At 48.9% G+C, this 19,285-nt stretch overlaps 1 protein-coding gene across 1 annotated transcript; it reads right to left on the minus strand.

The window, feature by feature from the left end:
• Nucleotides 1-145: 145 nt before the first annotated feature.
• PSMG4 (proteasome assembly chaperone 4) lies at nt 146-10,321 on the minus strand. Its single transcript, XM_060614931.3, has 3 exons — nt 10,041-10,321; nt 3,699-3,774; nt 146-336 (listed from the first exon to the last, which is right to left on the minus strand). The coding sequence occupies exons 1-3, from the start codon at nt 10,212-10,214 to the stop codon at nt 215-217; spliced, it is 372 nt and encodes a 123-aa protein (XP_060470914.3). The 5' UTR covers nt 10,215-10,321; the 3' UTR covers nt 146-214.
• Between the last annotated feature and the right edge of the window lie 8,964 nt (nt 10,322-19,285).

Below are 19,285 nucleotides of genomic sequence, written 5' to 3' on the forward strand. Positions count from 1 at the left end.
ACCTGCCCATTTTGCTTTTCTCCTCCCCCAAGCTGATCAATTGTAGCCTTTGGCCCAGAAGCTGGTGAGGGGAAGAAGGAAAGTTAGGAAGATTAACCCTTTAAAAACAAAACGTCAACACATACATGAACCTAATGACAAACAGTGAAATTCAATCCATTTATTTAAATGTACATTGTACATAAGTTACAAATCCTCACTTCTGCCACTCTGCCTAGAACTTTTCCGGAAAAGCCTCCATTTCTTCCTTGATCCTGTTTTCTACGAGTAATGCGAAGTTACTGTCCGTGTTTTGAAGGTTATAGCTGACAAACACTTGTTTGTTGGTCTTCCTGGCTAAAAAGAGAAAACATTGGCACAGACGTGACTGAAAAGCCTGGAGGCTGTGTGCGCCTCACACCTACCTCACAGCAGACAGATGCCTGGGACAAGACAGCGAGGTCTCAGGGAGAGAAGGTGGATCTAATCTGTAATGCTCTTCCCCAGCAGCGGCCACAAATGCAGACTACAGTCATTGAGACCCCCTCCTGCTCTCTGCCTCAGTGGTTCTCCAAGCACGGCCCCACCTCAGCAGCAGCACCTGAAAGCTTGTTAGAGCTGCAGATTCTCAGGCCCCCATCCCGGAAGCAGGGGGTGGGGCCAGCAACCTGCTTCACAAGCCCTCCAGGGGATCCAAGCGCTAATCCACTATTCTACTTAAAAAGTTGGTTTGTTTTTTTGTGGGGTTTTTTCACTTTTTTAAAATACAGATAATACCAAAGTATTTAAAATACTTAATTTCTCCTTCAGTACCACCCTCTCTACCAATTCCAGTCTTTTCCCAGGGATAATCCTGGGGCTACATTTCTGTACATTTATATAACACACGCTTACATGCACATATTGTGTGAATATACACACAAATGTAGGACTTTCAATTTGATGTTGAAGAGACATTTTGACCCTTTCTACAGAACCAACAGTTGGGGTGTACTGCTCCAACTACAAAAATCAAGCACAGTCACATGCCCAGAATCAGAAAGACCTATCCTGACGGCAATTCAGGCAGTAAGCCTAAACCAGTTAAATATCGACCACACCAGTGATGACGCCTCCTGACGCAACCTGGCCTCACCACACACACAGGGCAAGTGCAAACTCCTACTCCCCACAGAGACACCCACCCGCCCTCCGCCAGCCCACAGACATCAGATGACCATGCCAGCCCTGTCATCAAAGGTGAAAACACGGTGAGGTGAGGTGAGGTGAGGTGAGGTGAGGTGAGGTGAGGTGAGGTTGGCATCTGTCAAGTCACAGCCCACTCGGCCTACTCTTGTTCGGTGGCAGGAAATTCCTTGTCCCCAGAAGGGGGGGTGGGCAATCACTCTACTTGCTCAGACAGGCTCTTACAGGGAGCAAAACTATCTGCCTGCACTGTTCACCCAGCAGACCCAGCTGTGCCCTCTGTGCTGCACAGAATAAGGGCGTCCCCATGCACACCAAAGCCCTCCAATGCTTCTGGGGTTACTCTGAACCCACTAGATCTTCTCTTTTTCTACTTCCTTTCATCCTCCATATAAGATACCATTTCAGGGAGCGCCTGGGTGGCTCAGTCAGTTAAGCGTCCAACTTCGGCTCAGGTCATGACCTCACAGTTTGTGAGTTCAAGCCCCATGTTGGGCTCCACACTGACAGCTCAGAGCCTGGAGCCTGCTTCAGATTCTGTCTCCCTCTCTCTCTCTCTGCCCCTCTCCACTCATGCTGTGTCTCTCTCTCTCAAAAATAAACGTTAAAAAAAGTTAAAAAAAACAAAAAACAAAAAAAGATACTGTTTCAGGATGCTTCTCTCTTCTCATTACCCCTCTACACAAGCAATGTCTTTTCAACTGCAGGGTCCAGACCTAAGCTCGAGATGACCAGAACAGGGAAGGGCAGTGCTGGACAGCCCCCTGGTGCCCCCAGCACCAGTGCATCACCAGACCCAGCCACATCATACCACTGACTTTTCCAGATTTTTCTGTGTGCCTGTCCTTGCTGGGACTCAAGACTCAGGACTGCCAGGTTTTGCTGATAACAAGGCAGGAGGGACCCTTCGTTAATATCTGAGTTTAATAATAAGTTGGTGAGGACTTATTTTGTCTATGTTCTGTCACAATTTATACAGATTATTATAAATTGATGGAAACCACATAGGAAAAATATTTTTTAAAATTTGCACAAAACTAAAAAAAAATAATAGTTTGTTGCATACAAACTGCTCCTAGGCTTTCATCTCAAGGGTACCCTTGGGCCCATCTTACTTTATTGGCATAAACAATTTATTCGTGGCACAGCAAACAAGCCCCCGCCATCCTCTACCAGAATCCGTCTCCCACACTGGGGTGATCCTATAAACATGAACACTCTCCCACGTCTTCGTCTGACCAGGCAGGGCTTGCAGTGGTCTATTTGATATTACGTGTGTCAGCCCTTCAACGCCGGTAAACACACAGTGATGCACATAGAAGCCAAGGGGCATCTTGTCGTCAACTAACTTCACGTGGTTCAGAAAAAAATAGTATCAACACAGGGAATGAGAGCAACTGGGAATCTAGGCAAAGGCTAAGCAGAAATTCCCGGTATCTTTGGGGCAAATTTTCTGTAAATGTAAAATTATTTACTAATAACAAGTTACCAGAACTTACTAGTTTGGTTACTAGCACACACTAGTTACTAGCCAGGTTTCTCTAAAAAGGTACAGGAGATGTTCCTAAAATGCCACAGCTGCCCTCGTGGTCGGCCCTCCTCACACACAGAACTCAGAGTGGCAAGTCTAGAATGACCAGTCCTCACCCTGCCCCCTCCTCCCCCACCCCCCCTCCAGTGTGTGGCTGTGCTGTTCACCCAGTTGCCTCCCTGAGTGACCAGCATGTAAACTCCCACTAAGCAGGGATAGGTCGATAGAAATGCCAGTGCCACTAAACCAGAAGCTTCTTAAAGTCAGGACCCAGACCTCAGCCACCGTACACCCCAGCACCAGGACATGGGGCCCCATAATGGGCTCTGGAACCGAACTGACAGGAAGCACTGGTGAACACGATGCCCGAGGAGGAGACAGAGGTTGCCCGGCTGTCCCATGTCTCCAGGTGCCCTGGGAGACGTGGCGACTGAGCACCGGCAGAGGGCAGAACACATACCATCCTTACCCCAACTACCTGGGTATTTCCAGAAAGTATGTGTTTGGGGCCCAGGAGAGGGTGGCGCTTTTAACCTCTCGTTCTTGCTCACCACCCTCCACGCCACACTCAGGTCAGGCCAGCCTCCCCTCTTGCGAGCTCTGAACAAGGACAATCCCTCCTGTGCATTGCTGGCAGGCGGCTGCCTGGGGTCTCCTGAGTCACCAGGCGGCTACCCGGAGCCACTGCCTGATAGGTACTGTGGGCACCACTCACACTCTCCTCCCACGAGGAGGTCATGTGTTTACAGGAGGGAACTGAATCACCTTGTCATTCATCAGCTTGCACAGCAGCCAAGGCATGACGTGGGAGGCCCTTAAGAACATGCTGGCCCTGAGACAGTGGTCATGGTCAAGGGCATGGACAAGCCCTCCTTAAAGAAGACATCTGTGCTCATCTCTCAATACAAGGATTCTTTCCTTCTAAAGTCACCGGCCTCATGGTTCCATTAAACAGAGAGGTCCCCACCCAGCTGCTCCTGCAGCACCAGCCGTGGGCACGTACCTAAGCGCTGGGCAAGGCCAGAGGAGGTCGTATCAGAAGTGTCTCCGAGGAGGGAGGTAGACACGGGGATGGAATCCTAAAAAGAAACAAAGAAAATAATGCTGCTTCTCCATTGGCCAAACTTCTGTAGCTTCTGATTCATCCTTCCTGGCAGTGGCAGGTTCTGGTAGGTTAGACACTTTTACCAAGAGGAGGAAGGTCTGGCATCTGTGTCAACAGCCAGGCCGGTTGACCCTCTACTGTATGTGATGTCACAGAGCTAGGACAGACGAAGAGCAGTCACCTGAAGCTGGCATCACAGTGCTGTTAATAAGCTATAAGACTTACTTTACACAAAAGGCTTGTTTTAGGGTTGGAAGCCCCAAAGCATGCTGAAGGGCAACATTACCACCAAGAGATCATTAAGGGAGCAGAGGAAAGCTCGTCACAGAGTCTGGGTGCCACTGCTACCAGGTCCCTCTCGCCCGCAAGTCAGGCATCAACGGAGAAGGCAGGACGCCAATCTCCTCATCCAGACCTTTAAGAGAGCACACGGCTCCATGCCCCTGAAGGGGTCTACGCTCTTCAAGGTCAACAAGGGCCCTATGAGTTTGCAAAAGGACATCAGTCATCAGGGTCCAAATATCGAATAAAGGAACATCAGATTATGTTTGGCCAATCCTCATTTCAGATAAGAAGCAATAAAACTAAAGATAAATAAATGTGGCCCTTCTGAAATTTAGAAGAAATGTTACTTCCAATTACTTTGGGGTTTTGTTTATTTGTTTATTTTGAGAGAGAGAGAGAGAGAGAAAGTGGGAGGGAGAGAGGGAGAGAGGGAGAGAGGGGGAGAGGGAGAGAGAGAGAGAGAGAGAGGGAGAGAGGGAGAGAGAGAGAGAGAGAGAGAGAGAGAGAGAGAATATGAATCCCAAGCAGGCTCCACACTGTCAGCCCAAAGTTCAATGAGGGGCTCAAACTCACAAACCAGGAGATCATGACCTGAGCCGAAATCAAGAGTCAAACGCTTAACTGACTGAGCCACCCAGGCGCCCCATTCAATTACTTTTGGAAGTAACTCCCCTTACCATTAAAATTCCTACCTAGCTTAGGAGAAAAAAAAAATCACTAACTTATAATATGGTCAAACTTACTTCTATCAAAATATTAAACTTCTAAAAGAAACAGCCTCGGTACAGAGGCAAGATTTTTAGAAGAATAAGCTTCTGCCACCAAAGGCTCTGGGGTTGGTGCCCATCCCCCTACACTGTCCAGGTAGAGACAGGTGAACTGAACAAACACCTGCTGTGTGCCAGATACTGTGAGTAAAGCATGGATCAGAGACTGCTCTTGGTCTCCTAGGGGTTCAAAGTCACTTCAAAAGGAGAGAGAACTTGTTCGGGTCTATAAGAGATGATCAAAAAACACAGGGTAAGAACAAAAGCATTTACTGCAAGCTTTTTTGTTGAAAAGATAACAAAAACATGATCTTAATGAATATGCTGTTTACAAAGTTCAAGTTCAACATTCAGCTCTATGCTAATAGTATCTAAACTCTAGAAAATCTACCTTAACAAGGTGGTCATTTCCCACCAAAAACAAAACTAAAAACTCCATATTGTTACCCTTAGTACTTCGTTATTTCCAAAATCATACTGCACCCAACTGGTCTCCCAGGCACACATATAGGCCTAGACAGTTTTACTGTGGATGGGGCACCAAGTGGGCCCAACACATGCTAAATTACCTGAGCAAATAGGGCCCATGTCCCCTTTTCCCTGGTCTCAGGCCAGCCTCCATCATGTTGGGGGAATCTGTATCACCCTTGTTCTAAAGCCTCTCATGGTGCCACAAACAGACCACATGGGGCCAGCTGGAAGAAAAGCAGGGCATGTGATTTTGTTCTAGATGGTCTTGTCTTGCGTGTGGGGGTAGAGGGGAAAGGGAGGAGGGAGGAGACATCACAGACCCTTTGGTGCCATCCTCCATGCATGGGCCAACAACCTTTTCCTAGGAAGGGCCAAAGGGTAAATCGTTTAGGTTTTTGTTGTTGTTGCTGCTTTTTTAAATGTTTCTATTTATTTTTGACAGTGAGAGAAACAAAGCACGAGTGGGGGAGGGGCAGAGAGAGAGGGAGACAGAATCTGAAGCAGGTTCCAGGCTCTGAGCTTCAGCACAGGGCCCAATGCAGGGCTAGAACTCATAAACCACGAGATCATGACCTGAGCTGAAGTCTGACGCTTTACCGACTGAGCCACCCAGGCGCCCCTAAATCATTTAGTTTTTTATGGAGAAGGTCCAGTTGTAACTGTTTCATGCTGCTATCAAATTACAAAAGCTCTGACAGACATCACTGAATGGATGGGCAGATCTATGTTCCAATAAAACTTTGTTACAAAAGTAGACTGGCAGCAGGCCAGCCTGTAGGTCCTGGTTTGCCAAGCCCTATTCCACAGGAATCTTGTGTTTCCTGCTGTAAGCTATGGTCTACACTTCTCTCCGGTTGGCTGGGTGCTCTGTTCCTGAAGGACAATGTACAGGTACACAACGTGGCCAATAAGTGGGGAATGAACTTCTGACAGGTCTGGTAACTGAGACTGGCCCCTTTTCCTTTTCCTACCTGATCTTCGTGGAATGTGAGCTTCCATTTGAGAAAATACACCCTTCTAGGAACTATGACTACCAAATGGTCAGACTGCCAAACTGCACCAAAGCAGCCCACAGGAGGAATCCTGAAATTGATTCAAGGAAGCAATGCCTAGTTTTACTAATGAGCAGTCCTGAGCCCCATGTGACCCACAGCCTAACCCACTGTCTATGACTATAGCCTTAGGACTATGAAAGAAGGAGGTTCCAGGGCACCACAAGCTCCAAACACACCACCGTATCCGTCACCCTGTACCCCCGTAGACCCTCTACCTCTCCCCTCCAATGAAAGAAGACATGGAACTGCCACCTGCCCAAAGGCCCAGCTGCGGGTACCCACCAGAAAAGAAATCAAAGAAAACCCACCCAGGAAAAGAACAGCAAGAAGGGAAAGGGCAGAAGAAGGACACTGTGTGAAGACATCCAGAGGTCCCATTCAGAGGCTGTCTCCTTCCCGAAGCCTTGGCCAGGTCCTGCCTGATGGCTCTCTCCTCTGATTGCCCACCACCCCAAGGGCCCCTTATAGATTACAATCCTTACAGTCTGCCAGGCTGCAGGTTACTACTGGTAGCCCTCCCTAGCAAACCCAGAGTTCCTCCAGGGGGGCCTCATTGTTTCATTCAGCAATGATTTAATGAGCAGCTTGCCAGGCTACTCCTAAACCAGACAAACCTCACCTCCATCATGGATACTGACAATAAACTGCAGAGGAAGCAATACTGGGGCATGCCCATGTACTAAAGCAGGGAGGAAGGCAGTAGCAGGGGAGCTCTACCAGGTAGCAGAGCCTAAAGGGTTACTGTAAAGTCTCTGACCTGTACTCTGAGGTTACCTCTTGAAAGGTCTGCAGCAGAAGGATGACAGTATCTGATTGCCGTCTGCTGCCCTGCAGGCAACTAGCCACATGGCAGTGTTGTGGGCTGAACTGTGTCCTCCAAAAAGAAAAGTCCACATCCTAACCCTTAGCACTTGTGAATGTGACTTTACTGGAAATAGGGTCTTTGCAGAGATGTAAGTTAAGATGAGGTCATAATGGAATAGGGTGGACCCTTAATCTATTATGACTGGGATCTTTACAAGAAAACACACAGAGAAACACACAGAGAAGATGGCCAGTGACACCACAGGCAGAGATCTGAGTGATGAAGCCACAAGCCAAGGAATGCCAGGATTGCCCCCAACACCAGAAGATGGGAGAGGCATGGGAAGATTTCTCCCTACGAGCCACCAGAAGGAACCAGCCCTGCTGACACCTTGACTTTGGACTTCTGGCCTCCAGAACTGTGAGGGAATAGATCTTGGTTGATTTAAGCCCCCCAGTTTGTGGCACTTTGTCACAGCAGCTCTAAGAAATGAACACAAACAGCAAAGGGGGAATCAGGCTAGGAGGAAAGGAGATGCTGCGGGCTTCACCGAAGGCAGGCTGGAAAGGAGGTGAGAGGTGTGTAAGCAACCTTTTAGGCAACCAACTTGAACAATGGAAACCTGAGTAAGATAGAAGGGCCCACAGTGCCCTCCAACCCCTTGGCTGAATACAAACAGGCCCATTAGGTGACCCACCTCAAAATATCCTTAAGTCCTAGCTGACCAATGGGTGGGTTACTTATACTTGGGCACAGGTGTTGGAAAAGTAAATAAAGTACGCCAAAGATGGCCAATGGGGCTAAAACAAACTCTGGTCTCTAGCTTAGAGACCCCTCCTCCAGGTTCTTCCTCCTTTGCTGTGTGCACGAAAACCCCCACAGATATGGAAGCTGGCAGCTATAAATTACCCTCCTCACTTGCATTCGGGCTCAGACCTTTGGAGAAACAGTCTCCTCTGAGAACACTGGTGTTAAATAATTATCTCCAATCCACAAAGATCTCCTAGTGCCGCTTGGTTTTTCCGCCAGGGTTCCAGCCTGGTTCCGTAACACAGGTACCAAAAAAGGAAAATTCCATTAGAACCCACACCCCCTTAACTACAGCCCCTCACCACTGCCTCCAGGCAGTCTCTCCCTTGCTGTCCTTCCCCCAGCTCCCTTGCGGTGTATTCAATAAACTTCTACCTCCTTTGTTCTGCCTTGGGTGAACTCTTTCACTGACCCAGCCAGGCCAACAGGGTGGTTGGATTCCCCCTATGTGTTGATGGACGGCAGTGCCTACAGATTCACTGACACTCGCCATGGGGAGAGTGGGAGAGTAATCAAGGTTCGAATGGAGTTTCCACAACAACAGATGGGCTGGCTGTGAAAGAAGCAGGTCTGAGGGAAGAGGTTGAGTTAGGTCTTACTTTTCTAAAGAAAACATCCAGATAGCCAACAGGCACATGAAAAGATGCTCAACGTCACTCCTCATCAGGGAAATACAAATCAAAACCACACTCAGATACCACCTCACACTGGTCAGAGAGGCTAAAATGAACAAAACAGGAGACTATGGATGCTGGAGAGGATGTGGAGAAATGGGAACTCTCTTGCACTGTTGGTGGGAATGCAAACTGGTGCAGCCGCTCTGGAAAACAGTGTGGAGGTTCCTCAAAAAATTAAAAATAAATCTACCCTATGACCCAGCAATAGCACTGCTAGGAATTTACCCAAGGAATACAGGAGTGCTGATGCACAGCAGCACTTTCAACAATAGCCAAATTATGGAAAGAACCTAAATGTCCATCAACTGACGAATGGATAAAGATGTGGTTTATATATACAACGGAATACTACTTGGCAATGAGAAAGAATGAAATCTGGCCACTTGTAGCAACATGGATGGAACTGGAGAGTGTTATAAGGGAAATAAGTCAGGCAGAGAAAGACAGATACCCTATGTTTTCACTCATATGTGGATCCTGAGAAACTCAACAGAAGACCAAGGGGGAGAAGAAGGAGGGGAAAAAAGTTACAGAGAGGAAAGGAGGCAAACCGTAAGAGACTCTTTTAAATACTGAGAATAAACTGAAGGTTGATGGGGGTTGGGTATAAGTGGGTGATGGGCATTGAGAAGGGCACCTGTTGGGATGAGCACTGGGTATTGCATGGAAACCAATTCGACAATAAATTTCATATTTTAAAAAAAGCAGCACCTTAGAAGTAGCGGGGGGAGGGGGGGGCGGGGAGGAAGGAATTGGATCTTAAAATAAGTCTAGTGTGAGATGCCTATCAGATTTTCAGGTGGAGACACAGGAGTCCGAGGTCTGTACTGGAAACAAAGAAAATTAGGTGTGTTCAATACAGAGATGGCAGGAAAACTAAGAGGTGGATACCATCCTCCGGGAGGGTGAGTGTGACCAGACAGAAGTCCCACGACAAAGCCCTGAACATTCCAACTACTGAGCGGGGCTCGAGGAGCCAGCAGAGGGGCGCCCGCCTTAAAGATAGAGGAGGAAGGGATCGGCGGGGATCGCCTGGGGGCCCACGCCCGGCCGACGGCATTCGGCTCCCCACGGATGGTGCAGGCCAGAACCCCGGTTCCTGAAGACATCACAGGAAGAGTTCCGGAGAGCCCCGAGGCCCCCTGGGCCCAGGAAAGACTGAGGGCACAAGTAGGGAAGCACAACCCCCACTACTCCGGGCGGGCACCAGGCGCGTGCCTGGACCCTCAGTCACGTGCCTGGACCCTCAGTCACCTTGCCTCCCAGCCCCCGCCCCCATACCCGCCCGACCCCTCGCACCTCAACCTTCCACGCCGGCCGGCATTCCCAGTCCTTCCCCCAGCCTCCGCCCCCTCCCGACCCGCACTCACGTAGCGGTTGCACATGGCCACCGCGAGGTTGCGCAGGTGAGGCGTGGCCCCCACCCACAGGAAGAGCGAGTCCGTCAGCCGCATGACGTGGAAGTGGACGAGCTGCTCCCACAGCCTCGCGCTGAAGTTGTGCAGGGAGACGTCCCCGCCAGCGGCGGCCGGCGGCCCGTCCATGCCGCCCGGCGGGCCCACGCCCGCAAACGCCGAGACTCCGGTCCCGCCGCCGTCGTCGGCCGGGCCAGACCCAAGCAAGCGAGCGACGAGAGGTCGAGCGCGCTTTCGCTTTCGGTCCAGGGGAGAAGGCGGGGCTAGCCCGGGACGTAGGCGGGGCCGGGAGTGGGCGGGGGCGGGCGGCTAGAAAACGCCGAGTAGGCCGAGCCCTGGCTGCGCTGTCCCGCCGGCCTCTCCCGGCGCCCGGGTCTACTGAAAACCCGCGGTCCTCAGCAGCAGGGGCTGGGCCGGTGTCCGGCGGTGACCTTAGGGAGTCCGCGGGCGCCTGGCAGAACCCGCCCTTGCTTGTTCCTTCCCTCCTTCACCCCAATTAGTGTTCGATGAGTAGCATTCAAGGGCTGGAGCTAGCTGCCTCGTCTTCCCAAGTCCTGACTCACAGCCCTTCGGAGACAACCACTTTTAAATTAGTGCCTTAAGCGCTCATAGCGCAGCCTCCTCCCCTCACACCGTCTTAGGTTTGGTTTACCAAAATCCTCCTCCCCTAGCAGCCCTGTACCTTCAGGGAAGCCTTGAATGCAGCTAGGCTTTGAGAAAGGCAGCAATATTGGGAGAAAGCCTCTAAAAGTTGAGTCAACTAAATTGGCAGGAGGCTGGGCTGGAACTCTTGATTGAACTCAGACCCCCTGAGGTTTGTAGTCTTGGGCAAGCCTGGGCCTTGGGGTGACCTTTTAACCTTTCTGAGACTCAGCTTCCTCGTAGGCAAAACGAAAATAAGAATAGGTAACTTTCAGAGGAGTAGAAAGCATGAGTCTCTATGTAGGAAGCACCATCAATGGTGGCCATTATAACGCCTGCTAAAGAACCCGTTAATTGGACATTGCAGAGTTGAAATAAGGAAGCCTGCAATATAAGAGAATGTTTATGGTAAAAGCAAGCAGCACCCATTTTGTCAGATTCTGTTACAACAGGCTCTTGGGTTTTACATCAAAACTATCAGAGTCCAGGGGTGCCTGGGTGGCTCAGTCCGTTGGGTGTCCGACTTCAGCTCAGGTCACGATCTTGCCGCCAGTGAGTTCGATCCCCGCCTCCGGCTCTGTGCTGACAGCTCAGAGCCTGGAGCCTGTTTCGGATTCTGGGTCTCCCTCTCTCTCTGACCCACCCCGTTCATGCTCTATCTCTCTCTGTCTCAAAAATAAATAAATGTTAAAAAAAAAAAATTAAAAATAAAAAATAAATAAAACTATCAGAGTCCTACTTTTTTTTTTTTAATTTTTTTTTTTCAACGTTTTTTATTTATTTTTGGGACAGAGAGAGACAGAGCATGAACGGGGGAGGGGCAGAGAGAGAGGGAGACACAGAATCTGAAACAGGCTCCAGGCTCCGAGCCATCAGCCCAGAGCCTGACGCGGGGCTCGAACCCACAGACCGCGAGATCGTGACCTGGCTGAAGTCGGACGCTCAACCGACTGCGCCACCCAGGCGCCCCAGAGTCCTACTTTTTAAATCTCTAATAGGTCTCAGTTGACTAAATTGAAATTTAAAAGGTTAAGTACTGGGGTGCCTGGGTGGCCCAGTGGTTTAAGCATCTGACTTCTGTTCAGGTCATGGTCTCAGAGTGCCTGAGTTTGAGCCCCCATTGGGCTCTCTGCTATCAGCAACAGCCTGCTTCAGATCCTCTGTCTCATTCTCTCTGCCCCTCCCCTGCATGCCCTCTCTCTCTCAAAAATAAGTAAACGTTAGGGGCGCCTGGGTGGCTCAGTCGGTTAAGCATCCGACTTCAGCTCAGGTCACGATCTCACAGTCTGTGAGTTCGAGCCCCATGTCGGGCTCTGGGCTGATGGCTCAGAGCCTGGAGCCTGCTTCCAATTCTGTGTCTCCCTCTCTCTCTGCCCCTCCCCTGTTCATGCTCTGTCTCTCTCTGTCTCAAAAATAAAATAAACGTTAAAAAAAAAAATTAAAAAAAAAAATAAGTAAACGTTAAAAAAATAATAAAAGATTAAGTATTTTTACAGGTCTATTCTATTTGCTAATTAGCAATGATGCACTATAATAGTTAACTTTCAGGTCAATTTTTTAAACAGCTTTATTAAGATATAATTGACATACAATAACTACCCATATTTAAAGTGTATATATTGAAGTTTTGACACATGTACAACCAGTGAAACCATGGCTACAATCAAGATAGTGAACATGTCCATCAGCCCCGGAGGTTTCCTCAAGCCCCTCTTTAATCCTTCCTGCTGCCCATGACCACTAATCTGCATTTTGTCACTACAGATTAGTTTGAATTTTCGAGAGTTTTAGATAAATGGAATGATAGAGTATGTACAATTATTTTTGTCTGCCTTTTCACTCACCATAGTTACTTTGAGATCCATCCATTGTTGTGTGTATCAATAGTTCATTTCTTTTTATTGCTGAGCAGTATTCCATCGTATGGTCACACCACTCTTTGTTTACTCCTTCACACACTGATGCTCATTTAGGCTGTTTCCAGTTTGGGGCTATTACACTAAAGCCGTTACCCATATGCTTTCACTTCTCATATATAAAGACCTAGGAGTAGAATGGTTGTATCATACAGTAGCTGTATGTGTAACCTTTTAAGAACCTGACAAACTGTTTTCCATAGTGATTATACCATTGTACATTCCCATCTGTGTATGGAGTTCTAGGTCCTCCACATCCCCATCAAACAGCAAGGACCATGCCAACTACTTGATATAATCAAGATTGTTCATTTTAGTCATTCTAAGTGGCATGTAGTGGTATCTCATTATGGTTTTAATTTGTATTTCCTTAATTACTAATGAACCTCAGTTTATACTTCACACCATGCACAAAAACAAACTCAGAGTGGTTCATAGACCTAAACATAAAATTTAAAACTATAAAACTTCCAGAGGAAAATGTAAGAGGAAACCTTTGTGACCTTTAGACAAAGATTTCATAGATACAAGAAAGCATCATGAAAGAAAGCAAGATCCATAAAAGAACAAATTGGTAAATGGAACCAATGGAGCAGATGATCTCACCACCTCTCACCTCTAACACCCTCTAATGCTTCATCCCCTAGACAACAAACAATTTTTAAAATGAGAATTTATATCTAAGGAATCCAGAAGAACTGTCTGGAGAAATTGGGCAACTAGTTAATAGCCTATTGCCTCGATGCTCTCCTCCACACGCACCCAGCACAGGTGGAAGAGAACCCCTCTCTGCACCTACATCAGGGCACTGAGCACCCCTGGGAAAACCACCTGACCCAGCAGGTGAGGGTCACAGTCAGCCATGGCCCTCAACATCAGTTGCCCCTCAAACATTACCCTGCAGTCCCTAGACTGTGTCCTCTCTCATTTATTCTAAGGACTATTCTCCTCAAGCCTTAAACCTACCCGAGCTCAAGTTCACCAGATAAGCTGCCTCTAATTTTACAAACAAAACAGAGGTTACTCTTATCTTCATCTGACCTCATTCTTGCCATCTTCTCCTCCCTCCATTACAGTGAGTTTCTCCTCCCCTGTCAAAGGTTAATCTATCCGCCTGTACTCTGAACCTGTCTTTCTCCACATCCTCAAGAATTCTGTCAACTTTGGTGGCTTCTCCAAAGGGTCAGTGGTGGGCTCTGAGATGTACGACCCAGATCCCCCTTCAGGAAAGGACTTGTCTCAGCTGCTGGAAAAGCTGTTAGCAGAAAGTCTTCTATTGTCACCTCCTTTGGAGTTTGAATACCCCTCCCAGGGCAGCTCACATCCAATGACTGATGGAGGTAACAGTATAGAGGTCAGGCCATTTCAGTCCAATGCAAGACAACTATGATGGGCCATTTTTGCTCCACAGTGCCCACAGATTCAACTGAGGCTGATTACAAGAGTTGTATTCACCTTACACCATCAGAGGAAACTATGGATGGATGATTGGGATGCTGAGTGTGTCACCCCAGTCAAATCTTATGGTCCCTTGCTCAGTTTCCAGACCTAGAACCCAATAACTGAAGACATGTCCTGGTCCCCTGCAACACCATAGTAAGTATACACAGTATTACTATCCAGCCCTCCCCCAAAGAGACCAAAAGTCATTTACTCAGGTAACACTATGCTAGGGAAAGAGGAAGATCTGAGCATTTTAAGAGTTAGAGTTGGAACTGACTCTTCCAGGAACCAGACATTAGATGGAGTCCCCGCCAAGGGTCCATTTGGTCTGCAGCCCCATCTGGGATCATTTGCCTGGTCCCTGAATATATGATTGGAATAGGCATAGTTGAAAGTTGGCACAATCCCCACAGTGGGGCCTGTACCTGGGGGATAAGAGGTATCATAGTGAAGAAAGCCAAGTGGAAGCCTATGAAACTGCCCCTGCCCCAGCCAAGCAATATTGCATCAAGGGGAGCATGGTGGAAATTAGTGCCACCCCTAAGGATCCAGAGGATTCAATGGTGGTGGCCTTCACCATATTTCTACTTCCCCAGTTGAATCCTGGAAGGTGGCAATAGACTACGATAAACTCAACCAAGAAGCAGTCCCAATTGCAGCTGATGTGATATCTTTGATAGAGCAGTGTAATAAGGCCTCAGGTACATAGTATGTGGCCAAAGCTTTGGGAAATGCATTCTTTTCTATTGCAATCAGAAAAGAGGAGCAGAAACAGTTTGCATTTACATGAGATGGACAATATTCACATACAGTTTCATCCAAGACCATGTTAAATCTCCACCCTCGGTCAGAATGTCATTTGAAGAGATCTAGACTATCCAGACATCCCACAAAATATCACACTGATGACTTACGTCACTATCACTTCTGTTTCACCAATGCCCTGTCTTGAGTTAGCACCTATGGCTGCATGGGGGATCCCATAGGAATAGCTGAAGAATGAGGTAAAAGCCAGAGCTTGGATTTGGGATGGGTCAGTGCGTGGGTGCAAGGTACACACGGGCGCAGCTGTGATGCGGCCTCACTCTGGCAGTGCACCTGGTCATCCATGCCATGTGGGCAGAGCAGTAGCCCCAGGTCAGAGTGCACACAGACTTAGGGGCAGTGGGGAATGACTTGGCCTGGCCAGTCAGGAAACTGTGGGAAAGATGGGAAGATGGAGAATAGGACAGGGAGGTCGGGGGAAGAGGCATGTGGATAGAGGGCCCACAAAGTATGAAGATCCCTGTATCACGAGTGTTATGACCCAACAGAGAACATGAGTGGGCAAAGTGACACAGCCAGTTGATGACAGCCCCTGTCTCCCACCACTCAGGCTGGTACAGTAAACAGGCCATGCACAAAACAGCCGCGGTAACAGAGGTGAGGTTGTGTGGGGCCAACAGCATGGAATTCTGCTTGCCAAGCTGTTCTTGCTGCTGTCACCAAACATCCTACCTACCCACAGAGACCCAGGCTGACGCTCTGTTATGTGCAGCACCACTGCTCAAGGAGAACTGACCACTACATAGCAAGGTGGGGATGTTGGGTTCTTTCCACCCAGAAGGACCAGCAATTTGTTGTGACAGAAATAGAACCACGTGGTGGGTATGTGTTTGCCCTTCCTGTCCACAGAGCCTTAGTGCCATTATCTGAGTGCTTACAGAGTGTGTGATCCTCCGGCATAGCTTTGTGTGTGATGTCACATGAGACAGCAGAAGAGGTGGGAGAGTGGACCCAGAACAAGGGGAGCCAATGGCCCCCTCACACAGTCTGTGCTACCCACAAGCTGCCCACTGAAGACAGAAATGCTCAGAGATGGTAATTTACAAGGATGGAGAATCATCCCTGTGTCCAGAGCCCAGCAACTCAAAAAGAAGAGTCACCATCCTGGGGGAGGGTCTCCATCCTCATCATAAGGAGGAGATGGGGCTGTTGTCACCAGGTGGGGGCAGGGAGGAAACTGTCTGGCACTCAGGTGACCTACTTGGGTGCCACTTGGTACTCCCTTGCCCAGTTGTGACAGCAGATAACTGTAACTCTGGCCTAAGGGCAGATCCTCCTTCTAGCAAAGAATTGTTGCCCAGCTGCTAGGAACATAGGGCCTTCAAGAGTCAATCCTTTAGTGATTACCTCTGCTACTGAGAGCTGTCTTGCCCCAAGGTCTTTCCTGGGACTGAGGGGGATGGGTGGTGGGGGCTCTCTGATGGGGGCAAGGGAAAAAAGATGCAGCCACTTTAGCCCAATGCACTCAACTCTGACAGCCACGTGAGCTTCAGAGGTCCCCATAGGGTCAACTGAGGCTTTTCCTTCTTCCTCTGCCTACTCCTACTTCCTCTCACTCCCCTGCAAGGGTATTGATCCCAAGGGTACTCCCTAATAAAATATTCAGATTAAATTCTGAAATTGCTTTCTGGCGAACCCAACCTGGGACAGGCTCCTTCTATGGCCTGTTCTCCTCTCACCGTATGCATTCCTGGGCAATTTCATCCATGGTAATGATTTCCTTGACACCTAATCTCTAAAGTATGAATGTACGGCCATCATAGCTCTTTTTAGAGGCACGCACATGCTGCACTGCCTCCTGGCCCTTACTTCCCAACTGTCCCCAACAACACCTGGACCCTCAGTATGTCCATGCCCAATATCATCATCTCTTCCATCCTCACCTTCCTGCCCCCCCTCTTTTCCTTACTGTATTCCCTACATTGGTGAATGTTCCCGAACCACAACTAAAGAATCTTCTCAGTTACTGCAAACAGCACTGCCTGCGGATTTCTCCCACACTCCTCCTTCACATCTGCCCCACCTGCGCTTCCGTCCTGGTGCAGACCCTGCCCTTCTCCTCTTGCCTGAACTTCTGCCCTGGAATTCTGACCGGCTCCCCTGCTTCGTGTTGCAGTAGGCCCCAGTGTGTCTTTCTCACCATCGCCAGAGAGATCTACTGAATGGATAAATCTGCTCACAGTATTTCCTGTAATGAAAAATTCTTCAGGGATGTTCAGGGATGTTCTCAATGCCTTTGCAGACATACAAGGCCCTCACCCAGCTGTCAGTCTACTTATGCCTGTCCCTTCCCTCACCTCCTGCTTTCCTGAACCCCATAACGCGGCCAGAACCCACCACCTCTATTTGCCTTGTGCACCATTGTTCCTGCTTCCCCCTGCCTGGGCCCATCCCTGACTCACCTGCTGGAGAAACCCCTCGGCCTGAAGTCAGCCCCAGTACCACTCCTTGGGGTAGCCCTTCTGGCCCTTCATCTTCACCTCCCCCAGAGCACTCATTTTAGGTGCTGGCCTGTATGCAGGCTCATCATCCTTCTCAGGAAGCTCCTTGAGGGCTACCAGGGCTCTCATCTTCAGTGCCCTGCACCTAATAGGCACAGAACAAATATGGATTGAGTGGTTGAGTGAGTAAATGAGTAAATGCTGGAAAGATAAATAAGGCCTCCTAAGGCCCTTAGGCTGAGGCTAGGCCTGGCTCCACCACTAATTAGTTCTAAGCCTCTCTTCTAGGTCTCTGTTACCTTAGCTGTAAACTGAGAAGATCGGCTTAGATGATCTGTAAGGCGCCTTCCAGACTAATGCCCTTTGCAGATCAGATAAGAAGGAGGAATGGTAACAAGAGCCTTGCAGGCGGCCAGTCCCGAGCAGGAGGGTGTAATTCTTCCTGGTGCCACTAGGTGGCAGGTGGGAAGGAAACGGGCTAACTGCGCCTGAGAGCTTTCGCTTTCGGAAAGCAAGGGTGAGTGGCTGGATTCCCACTCTTTTTAACTCAGGAACTCTGTCAGGGGTAGTGTTTTCACCAGGCTCTGCAATTTTAGAATGCTGAGATGACACAACAAGTCTTGTTTCTCAGGAAGCCCACAGCCCACGGATGCAAAACACCCAGCTGTACATCGCCAAAGAGGCCAGCCGACTGGCTGTCTGCTTGAAAAGAGGGCCAGGAGGGTATTAGTGCTTTGATTCATCCCTCTCCTCTTTCTGCCACCAATCTGGGCTGTGAATTTCAGTAGGAACCAAGAATTTCAGGATTTTTTAGATGACAGATAAGGAAGCTGCTCTGTGGGGAGGATTACCTGTCACCTCCCTTCCAGGTGAGGAAAGATGAGTCTTGGAATTATAATGCACGCCATCTGAAGACAGAGCTGCCCCTGGCACATTCAAAGTGCAATTATATGAGTCATAAGAACATCCAGGATGTTTTCAGCATCACAGCATTCTCTCATGAGACCCTTGGGCATTTAATCCAAAACCCAACCCAAACTCTGTTATATGCCGTGACTGGTGATGTGGTGCTTGGTTTAGCAGTAGGCTGGGTTATGCTTTGGTAACATTTTAATCCTGCAAGGGCATTGGCATTGGGGGTAGGAGGTAAGGTGGGAGAACTTTGCTCCATATAGTTTTTTAGGGACCCCAGACAACATCTGGTGTTGGGTCTGGCCTTTTGATGCTCTGACCTAGAAGTGACATATCAAATCTTCTTGTAGCCCGTTAGCCAGAAACTGTCACCTGTTGTTGGCTCCCTGCATTCGGGGGAGGGGTGTGTGCAAAAAACTGGGAGGCAGACAGAACATTTGGTGAACACCACTGTCCTGCTGTGGAGGCCACCTTCAGGCCTGTTGCCTGAAATGCTTGAGCAATGGAAACTTAAGGCAAAAGGGCCCACAGTGACTACTGAGCTGACAGTCTCATAAGTGACCACCTTGAATGACCACAAGCCCTAACTGACCAATGGGCTACTTACAACCAGGCACAGTTACCAAAAAAGGGAAAATTCCATAGGTTCCCAACCCCCCTCACTGCACCCCATAACTACAGCCCCCTACCACCACCTCCTGGCAGACAGTCTCTCCTTTGCTGTCCTGCCCACTGCTCCCTTGCAGTATACTCAGAAAGTTCTCCTTTGATCTGCCCTGGGTAAATTCTTTCACCGCCCACACCAGTCAGAATGCCCCACACCTGCCACAGTGACAAGATGTACAAATGATTTGCCGAGTCACTACATCTGCCAATCAGTGTTTGTCCAGATTCTCCACTGAGGAACCCCTGTGGCCTGGAGTCAAGAGGTGTAGCCCAAAGCTCTGTTCATCACCCAAGTGGCCTCCCTCTGATCTAGAGAGCATAGAATAATTCACGTTCTGCTCCAAATCTGCTCCTC

This window comes from Panthera onca, chromosome B2, assembly GCF_046562875.1.
Source record: "Panthera onca isolate mPanOnc1 chromosome B2, mPanOnc1 haplotype 2, whole genome shotgun sequence".
NCBI lineage: Eukaryota > Metazoa > Chordata > Mammalia > Carnivora > Felidae > Panthera > Panthera onca.

Excerpts from the sequence above, each read along its gene's own strand:
- PSMG4 (XM_060614931.3), bottom strand. The coding sequence starts at position 10,214 with ATGGACGGGCCGCCGGCCGCCGCTGGCGGGGACGTCTCCCTGCACAAC. Across the intron at positions 3,775-10,040 it reads TGGCCATGTGCAACCGCTAC|GATTCCATCCCCGTGTCTAC; the intron begins GTGAGTGCGGGT and ends GTTTCTTTTTAG. Across the intron at positions 337-3,698 it reads TGGCCTTGCCCAGCGCTTAG|CCAGGAAGACCAACAAACAA; the intron begins GTACGTGCCCAC and ends TTCTCTTTTTAG.